This window comes from Polypterus senegalus, chromosome 5, assembly GCF_016835505.1.
Source record: "Polypterus senegalus isolate Bchr_013 chromosome 5, ASM1683550v1, whole genome shotgun sequence".
NCBI lineage: Eukaryota > Metazoa > Chordata > Cladistia > Polypteriformes > Polypteridae > Polypterus > Polypterus senegalus.
Window position 1 is genome coordinate 22,248,171 of NC_053158.1, and position 15,564 is coordinate 22,263,734.

The following is a 15,564-nucleotide window of genomic DNA, read 5'->3' on the forward strand; positions in this document are numbered from 1 at the left end:
TAAAATCAAATATCATTTCTTTGTTCTTTTTTACATTCAGATTGATAGAGTTTTTACTGAACCAGTTTACCATCCAGTCCACTTGATTTAGATAGTGGCTTTCATCCTCTCCAGATATGCGTCCTATGAGCATGGTGTCACTCTTACTCAAGATCACGTGTAATTAGTAACATGGTTTCTTTTTTTCACAAAGTAATCCCATTACAATTTGAGAGAAGTGATAAAAATAATTATAATGCATTACTTTCTTTATGTCACAACCCTAACTGAGCCTATAAAATGTGGTTTCCTGCTTTGTGCAAATGGCTTTTGGGCATGGTTGGCCTGTACCAGAATACAAGTACTAGTGTAACGTATTCAGAATAAAAAAGTAAGTATTTGGGATTTAGCTTGTGGCACATTTCTAAGCATGTATTGAAGAATACAGTTACTTTATGCAATTTAATACTAAATAATTTGAAACCAATATCTCCTAAATCATGTACATTTGGCCTTCCATATCCACAGATTCAATCAGCTGCAGATTGAAAAAGAAAAAAAAGAAATCCAGAAAATGTCAAAAATCAAAGCTTGAATGTGCTGTGCGCTGAGCTGAATCCACGTGAATGAAGTGATTGTAGTCTCCTGACACTTCACAGATCCTCAGTCTGTCTCCAGCACTCGTTGTATGAGCTTGGTTCACCTTCTGTCTCATTCGTTCGCTACTTGTGTTGGGTGTGTAGCTGGTTAATTTAATGTTCAACCATTGGGAGATGGGATTTTCTTTAAGGAAGCCTAGCACTTGCTCTCTCTCTCGTGCTAGAAGTAGCAGTGCTGTAGATGCAAAATGTCTTGCGACACGCTGCTGATTCTGTCTGTTTCTGTTTGCTTCTTAGGAGAGCTACACTCTTTTTTTGTTGATTTATATTTATTTGAGCAGTTAAGTAGCAGTTAAGTAATTATTTTGATTTTGACTGAAGAAGCTGCTTGGATGAGCAGTGAAACATATCTACATAACAAGAAACAAGTTCAGTTGCCATGACTCAACTACCAGATAATTATTTTGATGTTTTGATCACCGTACTATAGATACAGAGGAAATGTAAAACAGTTTGCTGCACGCTACTTTGTTTGATTTTTAGCCACTTGTGCTTTATTTTAGCTTGAAAGGTGATTTAAACAGTGAGTGGTGATCTGTGGTTGGCTTTACTTGACCAGATAAGACATAGGCACAAAGTGCAGATCACATTATCTGGAGTTTAAACTTACCAGTGCGTTAAAGAGGGGCTGCACGTGCACCGTTTGTTACTGTGGCTCCAAAAAACATTTATGTGGTCAAAGTAATCTGTTAACTTCTAAGGACTGCCTCTCAAAATAAAAATCTTAGATCATTTGAAAAGTGACGTCACTTGATTTGATTTAAAGTGTACGTGAAGATGAGTGTAGGTTATATGTAAATACTAATATTTTAGTTAATTATTTAGCTGGCAGGTTGTTTAACACTAGAATTACCAAAGCCTACGAAAAAACTCGTAAATCCGGCCGACCTTAAATCCCTTCACACCTCTCCGTCAGTGTCTTTTGTCTTGTAAATGTATCGACCAACACAAGTTTTTTCATAGGCTTTGGTAATTCTAGTGTTAAGCATAAGTATGCCACGTGAAAACTGCTTGATTCTTAAAAGTGGAAGAATGTGAAATGACTAAAGCATTCTCTGAACTATTGTCACTTTTTTCAAATATTCAAGTTTTATTAATAAAAGTTTCCTGAAAAGGAAAACTTTACCTTGTCTGTGATAAACATAAAAGCAGAGCCTCTGTTTCATGTGAGACTGGAGTGCATTTTCAGGCCACAGTTTAATTTAAATATGTTTAACTTGTTATACCGTTTTTATAAACTAGACTATATATCAATACCTGAAAGTATTTGAAAAGTCTTCCTAAAGTAATAAGTTATACATTTTTAGTATTCAATCAGAATTAAGAACTGCATATTCTGTATTCAGTAACTAACTACTTTTATTCTGCCCAACACTGCTATTGGGATAGGCTCCGGCCCCCTGCAGCCCTGAACTGGAAGGGTCACATTTGAGAAGTTTTGTATGTATCAGGTAATGATAATAATAGCAATAGTGCTTGTCCTTAAGCTGCGGAGTGTGCTTCTCATGACCATTTGAACTGCTTCCAGTCTACTGAAATGAGAACATAAGCCACTTAACAAATGAGAGGAAACTGTTCGGGCCATTTGCCTCATTTGATTAGCTAATACCCTGACATTCAGTCATTTGTAAGACACTTATCACTTTGCTGAGCATCTTGGGATTGCCTAAGCTTTTCACACCTCTGTTCTCCTCCTGGATATCTACAGCTGTACCGACCCAATCGACTGTTACCCATCTGCAGTTTTATAAGACTACTTTTATTAAACCTTTAGACTAATTTTATCAGTAAGCATCTTGTGCTCACCTTTGTACTTTTTAAGCGTATTATAAATACAGTTCTTGTTCTATATTGATTTACATCACCTTGGATAAAGGCACCTGTCAAATAAAGAATAATAATGATAAGTTACAGCCAATGGCAGAAATGTTCAGAATTTCCTGGAGCTTCCCTTCTAAGTCCTAGGCTTGTATCCCACTGAAATTTTTTTTTAATTAATTGAACATTTTTTATATACTGAAATCAAAGCTAACTAAATGTGTACAAATCCCAATTTTAAGGTATATGACATTTAAAGCTTTTAAATGCAGTGAAAATTGGGTAGGGGGGCTAAAAATATTTTTATTTGTGAATTTTTAATTATGTTGTGTGGACTAAACATTGTTGCAATATGTTTGCAATTTTTTTAAAAAAAGAAAACACTGAATATTGTCTAATGGCATTTTAAACTGTCATAATGCAGTGCAAATAATTATTATTACTGTAGAAAAGGTGTAATCACTACTGAGGAAATAATTTCTCAGAAAAAGATTATTACAAAGACCTCAAACAGGCCTGTTGTTAAGGTAAAATCTGACCTACTCTTTTGTTAGTTAAGAATTTTGATTTAATATTAAATTGAAAATGTCATACAAAGGTATTTCTCAGCTTTCTTCATTATTCACTTCTTGGGTCTGTTCTAGTTATAAATTAAGCTTGATCAATGACCTTCTCTGCCTGGGTTGTTTGCTACTTGTTATGATCAGCAAATAGCATAATAGAAATATTTCAGATGAGCCAGCAAAAGGGCAGAAAGAAAGCTGCGGATGTTGCTGAGCTTGACACTAAAATGGGAAACTAATTTAATCTGAAACATGCCTCATTTTGTTTGAGGGTCTTGCGATTTTTAAGTTTTGTCAATTCTCACTTGTTAACAGGAGTACCAGTCCTGCAATTCCATGTCATGCCCTGAAATGAAGAAGACTACTCCATGGACACCATGGACCCCTGTCAATATATCAGACAATGGAGGGCATTATGAACAGCGCTTCAGGTACACATGCAAAGCGAGGCTGGCAGATCCCAGTCTTCTGGAAGTTGGGCGACAGCGAATAGAGATGAGATACTGCTCTAGTGATGGAACAACGGGATGCTCCATGGATGGTGAGTACATAAGAACATGACAACACTTGCAAAACAAACAGAGACCATTCAGTCCATCGGGCTTAGATTTTTACAGATTCCATCTATCCATCCATCCATTGTCCAACCCGCTATATCCTAACTACATGGTCACGGGGGTCTGCTGGAGCCAATCCCAGCCAGCACAGGGCGCAAGGCAGGAACAAACCCTGGGCAGGGTGCCAGCCCACCGCAGTACAGATTCCCATGACCCTTTATGTTAAGAACCACCTGCCAGCTTCAGTTATAACTGCACTTGCCCCTAATTTCCAGGTATGTCATTTACAATTTTATTGAGGGAGTTCTGCTGGATCAACACAAAACCTTTGAAATTTTTAAATAAATTCTAGACTGTTTCGTTCCAAAAACCTGTCGGCTTTAGTTTGTGCTTTAAATATTTTATAAGTTTCTTCTTTATATTCCCTGCTACTTTTGTTAGTCTGATTTATTCCCATTTACATCCTGTTGAGTGTAATTTAGCCTTTGATTGTTGTAGGGTGAGACCTTTAATTAAGGAAGAAGCCCCTTGGTGCTTTAGTTAGTTTCCCTGTAGCACTTCAGGAGTACTTAAAGTCCTTTCATCCACAGCATTATTTCGCTGGCATAATCTTTGAGTTGTTTTCTTCTGTTCTCTATCACGAGCTGTTTCCATTTTAATTTTTTGCAGTTTTTTTTAAATTATATTTCACACCTTCTTAGGATTTTCAGATATAAAGAACCCAAATCTGTAACTTTTTTATTTACATTTTTTTGGAATCCTAAAAAATATGTTTTGCACCGACTTCAGTGTCACTTTGGTTTTTTTGAATGTTGCCATTTTGTGGCGACTGTTTACTAGTTTCCTGGGAAATTAACAGGAACTGCACAATGCATGAGGTTATCTGCACGGTGGGTTAAAACGCCTTATTTTCATCCGAGATTGCGGATAAATTACAAACCTTTATTTTGTGAATCCTTTTTTTAAAAACTTTCCTTGCTGCAGATCTTAAATCTGTTTCTTTAACTTTGATTTTATTTACACAGTTTGGTTTTGACCTCTGCTAAATGGCTACAATTCCAGCTTTGTTTCTCTTCTTCTGGTCTTTTTATTATTTTTTTCATTAATTTCTCTCCTTTAGAACCACACTCTCTTTGTTCTTCATACATTTAGCTCTCTTTTCAGCATTTCATTTCATATTTTTTCTCTTTGTTTTTGCTTTGTTCTTAGGATTTTTGGCTCTAGCATTTTGAAAGCATGGACTTCATGATTATTACTTTATCTTAATTTGTTTTATTTGCTTCTTATTTTGTATTTTCATTTTAGTATCATGTTCCTGGAATATTTGAATATCACTTTTTTAGGTTTGTTTTTTCCAATCTTTGATTTTTGCTTTTCTAAATTTCTAACTTTTTAATTTTGTATTTATGTTTTTTGTTTAATCTTACATTTTCTCTTCAATTAATTTGTTTAATAATTTCTTTCAATCAACATTTTGACTTTTATGGCTGTTTTTTTACTTTATGGTTTTGCCCCCTTTTCAGACTTTGAAGGTTTTAAGGTCAGTTCACACTTGCCTGATCTGTACTAGATAAGTGAAACAGCCAAGTTTTGTTTTTGAATGTGATTTTGCAATCATGAAACTCATTAAATACAGTTTTTCTTTTTTTTTTTTTAATTTTGTTTTGGTGGGGGTTTAATTTACAGCACACCAGTAAATTTAAGATTTATTTTTAATTTGTCTTATTCACATCACTGTAAAGATGTGAAGGGCTTCTTTTTTTTATTAATGTGGAATTCAGCCTGTTTACCACATGAAAACACTGCAGACTTCACCAATGTGCCCATTATTGTGTTTTCTCCACAGTAATGTGCTAAATGTGAATGTACCTCTTGCTGTTACTTGGCTACTGCCCTTTCCTCTTTCTTGATTTATGTACCCGAAGCTGAGGATCTGCATATCCGAGGTGTGGTAGAGAAGTATATCTAGTATTGCCTCTGTCTCTGATGCATCATTAGGAGCTGCATCTCTAAGAATGTCATCAAGACTGACAAAGTAGGCATCAGACTACCAGAACAACTAAAACACGTGTCCCACACTTCCACAAAATGTCTACATGTGATTTTTTTTTTTCACTAGACAATTTTAATTAAACACTAATTAGAAGGCAGACACGTGTGAAATTAGTTCCGGAAAACAAATACAGATAGAGGCTAAATATCTTTCTTAATATGGCACAAATTTAATTGATGCCATAAATTTCAGTAAATAATTTGCAAAGTGAACCTCTCAGTTTTACAGCAGATTCTATTTTGTATGAATTACAGGTTCATCTGTATAATGGGGTTTCATTTCCTCAGTCTGTTACATCTGGATGTGTTCTTTAGTCCAGAGATGCACTTGGTTTCTATTTTCTTCTCAGATTCAAGTGTCTTTATATATAACTAGGGGGCTTCACCCCGTGCTCACTTCGCTCACCCACCACTCCCTCCATCCCTGCCAGCACTATGCGCTGCGCTGAAGACGGGGGCTGAACACACCCCATGGAGACGCATTCGCTCCTCTGAAACCCTTCTTAAATGGTGATACAATGAGAAAAAAATAACAGTTGTTTTTTACCTCCTCTTTGCTCAATTAGCTGCTAGGTTGCTGCTGCTGCCGTGCCGCATGACAGCCTGTACTGCACCTGTGCTTTTGTCTCTCTGCCTTATCTCTCTTGTCCCTCAGACATCCTCAAACACTATTTGATCCCTTTTCACTGTTCTGTTATTTCACAGAGTAATATTTTCCGTTTGTTTGCATGAATGTGATCTTTACTCTCAATTTTATGAGACTTTCGAATTTTCCTACTTCCATTATCTCTAACTTGCTCTGCATGTGTATCACGGGACTTGCTTCCAAAGGTTGTAAGTGTGATGTGACTTGTCCATCTCACGGGACGTGAAAGTGTTTCTCTGTCTCTCTTCTAAAGATCACATCTCATCTCAAGAAAAAAGTATTGTATCATTGCAAGTTTTTTTTTTATATTAGAGAGACATGGTGACAAAAATTGCACATAATACTCCAGATGAGGTCTCTCTAGCTCATTACACAGTTTGATTATAACATCCCTTAATTCCTATTCCACAGTTTTACAATATGACGTAATTTTTTTTTTCATATTTACCTGTTACTGCGGAGTGAGAGGACATGCAGGTGATGGGTGTAACAGAGCAAGATGCAGAGGACAGGAAAATATGAAAAAGGATGATTTGTTGTGGCAATCCCTAACGGGAGCAGCCGAAAGAAGAAGAAGACTTGCTCCTATTAGTCACACATAAAAAACAAATATAGCCAGTCACTCATTTGCGTAGCATAACAGTGTTGTCGAAGCAGGTGAAGCTGAATATCCTTATTATATGTATTCAATTTTTAATTACTGTTCTCAGTTTGAATTTGCTAATTATTCTACATTTCAGTGTTAAATTAGAATTTGAGATGTGTTATTACAAATAATGTCTTAGTTAATCTGTGACGTTTCCATAAAACAGTGAGATTGGATAGGGTGTGAACAAGAGGGGGATTCATTTAGTGACCCATCCAAGGGATATTCAGTGACTTGGATATTTTCTTGTCTCGATCCCCTGACTTGTGCTTTCCATCCTCTTTTCAGAGAGTTGCTTCATGTGTTATTTTCTCTTTATTGTGAAGGTTAGACCATTACACTGACTCACTACAAGCTGGCCCTTCGACATACAGGTACATTTATATGACAATCAACTGAAACACCAGACTGATCTCCATTGAGCTAATTCTCTGACTACTGAAATCAGTTTGCTGCACCAGTGATGATTTACTATAGGTGTGTCATACTAAAGGGGCGAATATTTCTGTAGTTAATTATTTGGTGTATTATATTCGTACTTGAATACAACCACTTTTCAGACGTCTGTTTTCACTTTGACAGTAAAGAGTCTTTTTCTCTTGACCAGTGTCGAAAAAGCAAAATTAAATCCACTGTGATTCAATGTTGTGTAACAATAAAATATAAGGGTGAACAATATTTGTAGGCACTGTACAAGCATGACAGGTCTTTTATGTCTCAAAATTAGCCCAGTGTAAGTCCTTGCATGAGTACACCTTGCTGTTCTCAAGTAGCTGCCTTGTACCCAGTAGATGATTTATAATATAAATGATGAAGGCTGATAACCATAAAAAATGAATTTTGTAACCGCAGTGAAATAAAAAAGAAACATTTAGTGTACAATTACAGCAATTAGCTGTTCACATCTGGTAATATGATAAAACTTACTAAAAATAGTCTAGAAAATACATTTAATATTTCTTTAATTAATTATATGCTGCTAAAATGCTTGCTATGGGCTGGTGTCCAATTGATCATTGATTTCTGCATTAGATAGGACAAACAGGTATGAAAGGCACTGTGTGTAACAGATAGATAGATAGATAGATAGATAGATAGATAGATAGATAGATAGATAGATAGATAGATAGATAGATAGATAGATAGATAGATAGATAGATAAAAAAATGGCCAAATGTATGTGGACTCCTGACCATCACACGTTCCAAAAATATGGACAGTTTGATATTGCCATCAGACTCCATTCTTCTGTGATGCTTTACACAACATTCTGGAGTGTGTCTGTTAGAACGTTCCAACTCATTCCAAAAGTGTTCAGTAGGGTTGTGGTTAGGGCTTTGTTCAGGTCACTCAAGTTCCTCCTTATTTTTTATGGACCCGGCTTTGTGTGCAGGAAAATAGATAGACTGGAACTGAAAAGGGCCTTCCCTAAAACTGTTGCCATGAAGTTGGAGGTGCACAATTGTCTAAAATGTATTTACATGCTGTATCATTTACAGTACCCTTCACTGGAACCAAGGGGCCTAGCCCAAATCCTAACAGATATCCACAGGCCATTAGTGCTCCTCCACCAAACTTTACAGTAGCCACTATGCATACCAGAAGGTAGTGTTCTCCTGGCATTTGCCAAACCCATGTTTGTCTATCAGATTGCCAGATAGTGAAGCATGATTCATCACTCCAGAGGGCATATTCCAACTACTCCAGAGTCCAATGGTGGCCTGCTTTACACTATTCCAGCTGATGCCTGGCACCGTACATAGTGATCTTAAGGTTGTGTGCAGCGGCCATGGAAACCCAAAACGTGGTTCATGCTCTGATGTTTCATCCAGATGCAGTTAGGATCTCTGCTGTTAATGATGGAGCAGAGAAGAAGCAATTTTTACACACCATGTGTTTCAGCACTCGGTGGCCCTGCTGTATGAGTTTACATGGTTTACCACTTCATGACAAAGACTGTGTTGCATCCAATTCATAATAATAGAATTTACAGTTGACCAGAGCCTATCTAGCAATTTTGCATACTGACTTGTGGCAAAGGTGGCATCCTATGACAGCGGCACATTGAAAATGTCACTGAGCTCTTCAATACGACCCATTCTACTGGCAGAGTTTGTCAATGGAGACTGAATGGCTATGCACTTAATTTTATGTACTTGTTAGCAATGGGATAACAAGGTTAACAATATCGAGCAGTGTTGACATAATGTTTGTCCATATAGGATAGATGGTAGATAGATAGATAAATACTTCTGAAAGTCACTATATGATAGATACAAAGATAGACAGGCAGATAGGAAAATCACTACTAGATAGATAGATAGATAGATAGATAGATAGATAGATAGATAGATAGATAGATAGATAGATAGATAGATAGATAGATAGATAGATAGATAGATAGATAGATAGATAGATAGATAGATAGATAGAATAAGTTCAGACAATAAGTTAATGAATGCACCATTTTCATTCAGTAAACCCAACAAGTTCAACGAGTTCAGTGAGTGGGCTTCATACTGGATATCATTTTGGCATTGATCTGTCCAAATTTACATCCACATTGTATGAAAAAGCCCTCGTTCAATGTATTCTAAAAATGTCTTAAACAAAGAAAATGACAATAAAAAATTATTCATATAAAGGAAATGTAGAATCTTGAATTCTCATTTACAAATTTTACAGACATATCTTAATTTTGGAATTTTATACAGCAAATGTACTGTATATACTATAGTATACAAACTATAGTTTACAATGTATTATTAGTTTGTCTCTGTGCAAAAAGGTAAGTGAAATCACTTACATAAATGCTGTTGATGCCATATATCAAATCATTATTCAAATATCTTATTGTTAATATCATTTCATCAACCTTATTTACATTTCTTATAAGTATCCCATTCTCTTATGTTAAATCATTGTGACTCATACAAAAAGATTATTAACAAAGAATTTCCTTCAATTTTGAGCACTACTTTTCAAAGAATATCTTAGAAATCACCTTGTGCCTTCTCAGTAGCTAAGATAATTATAAAAAAGCGCATGCACAGTGCTCTAGAATGACACTGACAAAGATGCATTCATCTCGTTTCCAGATGTTTGTGCAGGAAACATTACTGTAAGTGGTCTGCTCGTTCAGCAAAAAGCTTGGGGGTTAGCGATTCTGCAATATGACAGATTTTGTAAGCACTTGGGAGCTGCATCAATAAGTCAGCCTTCATTTTGTTTGGCAGCTTCTCGTGGTGGACAGGATAAGCAGTTACAGACAATATGGTTTAATTCTGGCTGCTGTTTCACTGTGTGGCTCTAAATTGAGTTAAATAAAATCCTGAAGTCTAACTTTAGGAATATTTAACGTTTTGAAATGAAAAGTCCTCTTTACCTTAAATAAAAGACATTTATTGATTTTTCAAGATACTAATTTTATTGCAAGCTCTCAGATCACAAAGCAAGTTAGAAAACAATTTAGAATATTACAGTTTACTACAAATCAAATAAGGCTATGAAATACTAAAAATCTATCAAAATGTCAGTAGAAAAGATGAATGAATGGACTAAGCAAAATTTCTTCTTAGTCACAAATGCCAAGCAACTTAAAAATGGTGTGCCCCTGTATCCCCTTAAGGAGTAGCAAGTCCATAAATCCAGCCACTCCATAAACCCTTTCCTCCTAAAGATTAAATATTTACATTTACAACGGTAACTACAGTTTGGCTAGTTTACATCAGAGGAGATTAAAATTGTAAAAGAGAAAGTCAAAAATTAAGTCACAGTCTTTGAGACCTCAGGCAGCTGACCACCTACCTGTTCCTGGATTCTGTGGAGTCTTGCTGAATCTTTTCATCCGATAAGACCAATGCTCCTTTATGCATGATGGCTTTTGCATATGCAGGAGAGCAGTGGCACCAAAAGCCACATCCAGATACAGAGGAGAGAATCAGAATAGAGGTTTTAGCCAATAAATCACTAGTACAACCAAACATCTCATACTGAATTAGACAGGCATGCACAAACACTGGGGGAAACATAGAAATCACTAGCATTCTGAGTAAATCTTTCTGACTGGAAGAGCAGTACTAGGCTGTAGTGATATGTTAAGCAAAATGACACCATTAGAAAAATTACAATATGCAAGCTTCTGAGGCAACTCAAGCCACTTCTTCAGGCAAGATGTAATCTGAAGATCCAGGAAAAAAGCTATCAGAATGTCAGGTTATATGGCACCCTTATGTGTGGAGTACAAGACCAAGGAGGTTATGCTGAAGCTTTATAACAAACTGGTGAGGCCTTATCTGGAGTACTGTGTGCAGGTTTTCATCTCCAGACTACAAAAAAGGACATAGCAGTGCTAGAAAAAGTCCAGAAAAGAGCAACTAGGCTGATTCCAGGACTACAGGGGATGAATTATGAGGAAAATTTAAAAGAGCTCAGCCTTTTCAATGTAAGAAAAACAAAATTAAGAGGAGACATGATTGAAGTGCTTAAAATTATAAAGGGAATTAGCCCAGTAGATTGAGACTGTGACATTAAAATGAGTTCATCAAGAACACGGGGACACCATTGGAAACTTGTTAGGGAACATTATGATTTTGTTTATTTACTCAGAGAAACACAGACAAATGGAATATGTGACCAAGTAGTGTGGTAGACAGTAGGACTTTATGGAATTTCAAAACTAGACTTGTTATTTTATAAGAAATAGGTGGATAGGATTGGCAAGCTTTGTTGGGCTAAATGGCCTGTTCTCTTCTAGATTGTTCTAATGTTCTAAAAAAAACATCAAAAACAGAGTAATAGATTTGTCACACATTGTCCAAAGCCAGAGCTAAATTTAAAGCTGATTGTTTGATGGTGAATTATCTTCTTGGAACAGTAAGTTTATTGTGTTCCATGAGCAACAGAAACCCTTTTAAATAGATAGATAGATAGATAGATAGATAGATAGATAGATAGATAGATAGATAGATAGATAGATAGATAGATAGATAGTGTAATAAATAAAGAGTCTTCTCAAATAGAAAAAGTTTTGGGGTTTTATCCCGTATATTGTCGTCCAGACAACAATGAAAAGAATGATCCAAATATGACTTTTTCAGTACACAAATGAATGAAATGCTGTAACAAAATGGCGTTTATATAGAAGATGGGATGATGGGAGGAAGTGGTTGGCAGGAAGTGACGATTGGAGGCGGGACCACGGAACCAACGTCACCAGGAGCAGACTGAAGTAGTCGAGTGGGAACCGGAATTGAACTCACCAGATGGAAACCGGAAGTGACGTCATCGTGGCCATTTTGGATTTGTGATTTTGAAACTGTTTTACTTGTCTTCCGGTTTTCTGTAGATAGAAAGAGAGTCAGGTAAGCACCACGTGATAAACCCTTGTCTCGCGAGATTTCACTCACCTTTAGGCTCTTTGACTGCCTCCAACTCGCACGTGTGTGACAATAGATAGATAGATAGATAGATAGATAGATAGATAGATAGACACTATGGTCTGAACACACACCAAAATAACTATAAAGCAAGAAAATTCAAAAGAAAGAAAACTTCTGCCACAGTCCCAGTCCCAGTGAGGCAGACCTGTTGATGTTGGATTCTTATATGGCCCCTCAGTGTTCTGAGACCAGTCCAACCTGTCATTAATGTGGACCGCCAGGTACCTGGAGGAGTGCACCACTTCGACTTATTGAATTGTGACTGGATGCAAAGGCTCTTTGGTGGAATGAAATTCAATAAGCAGTTCCTTGGTTTTGCCAATGTTACGTTGCAGACGGTTCTGTATGCACAAAGAAACAAAGTTCTGCACCAAGTCCTCTCCATTGTCTCATTCCCCTTATCAATACGCTCATAATTGCAGAATCATCTGTGAATTTCTGTAAGTAACATGATCTGCTGTTATATTTTTAGTTGGAGGTATAGAGAGTGAAGTGTAAAGGAAGCAGGACTGATCCTTGTGGTGCTCCTGATTCGGCAAAACCCATGGACTTCTGTTTATAACTGTACACACTATAAAACGTGTTTCATAAATGTGAACTGACTGATGAAACTTAGTTATGCCTGCTGTGATTCTCCATATATGCAGACATCCTTGCAGCATTAACATAAAATCGTTTATTTAATTTTAATGGAAAACTTTTTAGCTGAACATCAGTATTGCTCAGGGCAAATCATACATCAGGCCTATATAATCAGTATGCTGTAGCTAATGGGACCTTGTATGTATCCAGTTTTCCAAGGCAAGAAAAGCAAGCAACACAGCAGGTTATCCATGAGACCGAACACATTTCTGGCCTTTACTTTAGATCATTCCATACTGAGGTTGATCAGAAAAGGCAGATTTAGTCCTTTGTGGCAAATTAAGCCTTTAACCTTGTCACATAAATTGTATCCACTCTTGGAAGAACCAGAAAAAGGCATGACCAGAGAAATTAAATTCCTGTCATGCTGTCTGAAGCAGAATATTGCTCCAAAATGTATCACTCAACCTGCTTTTGACCTTTTAAGATTTAAACAAACATGTGTTGAGCCAGCTGAGGTTATTACAAATCAGATGATTTGCTTTGTTATGATTAGATGATTGACCAGATTTTGTAGATGATTACTTTCGTGCTGTGAAAAATGATCCGTGTTAGGACGTATTTCAGAAATAATCAGCAGGATAACATTTGTCGACAGGAAAGCCTATTAACATTTGTTGTAACTTTATACTTAACAGAAAATTCCAATTACGAACACAAAACTCTAGAGGCACACAATTTATTCTGCACAATTTGCCACAGTGTGCTTGGAGATTGTTTATGCTTAATTTGCATTTTGCAAATGAAAAGATGTGTTACTTGTTGTTCTTAAATTTAATTTAATGCAGGGTAACATTGTTCTACTCAGTTGTGCTGGTTTACAAACCTACAGCAAACTATCTCTTGAGTATTTACTTTGTGGTAAATGTATTACAACACCCCAAAACTCTTTAAAACACACCATATAAATTTAACACATTCGTATTAAACTTTAATTTTAAGGGATTTTTTTCTGTAATAGTTTTAATTAGCTACAAGACGGACAGCCATAGGAGACTCAAACCTCTTTTCCCTATACCTAAGAAAGCAAAAACATTAGATTGAAGTCAACAGATATGTTTCTGTCTAATTCTTTTTCATACGGGCCAATGATAATCCAAAAGTAGCTATGCAGAATTGCCATAAGTGGCTTTTATTCATACTGTGATGGAGTGCCCACTAAACAAGGGATTGCCAAACAGAAGAAGGTGGCACAGAGCAAGGGTAGGGTTTAGAAAGCCCCTGGAAGGAATGTGGAAGGTTCTGGGTTCCAGCATTAATGCACATCATTATGCCAGGGAAGAAATAGTGGACCTCCCTGGACAGATAACCACAGTAAATGTATCGGCTGGGCAACAGGCACGGGCAGAACAGTCAAGGTGAACCTGTGCAGAAACATGGTAATGCTAGAGAGGGACATTATCCCCACAGCCACTCCTGGAACAATTCAATGAGGCTGTGATTTGTTGAATCTTATATATGTGAAGAGAAACATACGGATAGCAACTTTGAACGAGATAGTGTCTTTGTTCATGCCACAAGGGAATGGTGACATATTTCATGTTGATCTGACATGCATGTAAGAAGTGCACTGTTCTCTGTGTACATGACAATACTATTACTACTCCTTCCTCTACTACTACTATATAATACAGTACATTTGTTTTTATGCATTATTTATATTGTGTAAAATAACTCCTTCAATGTGCCACATTGATATAAATAGCCAATTAGATATTGGCACAGTGGTCAATGGCAGTACCTCACAGCTCCAGGAAGCCTGATTTGAATCTTACCCGGATCACTTTCTGTATTCGCTGTGCATGTACTCCTTACATCTGGGTGAATTGTTCTCTTTCTACTTTACTTTATCACCAGTACCCCAAAGATGTGTATTCCATTTTCAGTGGACACTTTAAAGTGACTCTGTGTGCCTGAGGGCTGGTTTGCCTCTAAGGCTCATTACTTTCAGAATGGGACTCTAAATGACCGTAAATGTGAATGATAGGAAGCACTCATTAGTTAACCCTTAATCCATAATGACTTAATAAAGGGTTCTAAAATAGTACTTTATTATAAAAAGTAAATCACAAGGGAAGAGTTAAATGAAAAAAATAGTTAAAATGAAATAAAGGAAGAGACCATCTTTTACCCCAGTGTGACTACCAAAACAGTATTTACCAGCATTTATCACAATGGGTGTTTAAGACACTTGCACATTTAATTACACCACCAATATTCCTCTTAAAAGCTTCCTGTACTGCTTTCAGCCCCTCTGGCATCTTGTCTTGTCTGGTTTTTCTCTTCCAATCAATGAAGCTCTTGTCAGAACCCAATTTTAACTTTACTGGGTTTTTAAGCCCCATTTTGGTATCACTATTAGGATTTGACATGACTCCTGGCAGCTGTTCTCTCAGATCGACCCAGGTGTCCTTACAGTGCCTAGCTTCCACTACTCTTTCCCATAACTTCATGCTGTGGCTCATCCAACCTCTTCTCTCTCTCATTCTCTTCATTCATCAGCCTCTCAAAGTACACTTTCCATCTGCTCAACACACTCTCCTTGCTTGTGAGTATGTTTC

General features: G+C 36.7%; 1 protein-coding gene across 1 annotated transcript in view; it reads left to right on the forward strand.

The window, feature by feature from the left end:
* Positions 1 to 15,564, forward strand: part of sema5a (sema domain, seven thrombospondin repeats (type 1 and type 1-like), transmembrane domain (TM) and short cytoplasmic domain, (semaphorin) 5A) — a 788,567-nt gene that overhangs the window by 730,029 nt on the left and 42,974 nt on the right. The window contains exon 16 of the mRNA XM_039754371.1: positions 3,335 to 3,560. Within this exon, the coding sequence (XP_039610305.1) occupies positions 3,335 to 3,560 (226 nt within the window). The remainder of the gene's footprint in view (positions 1 to 3,334; positions 3,561 to 15,564) is intronic.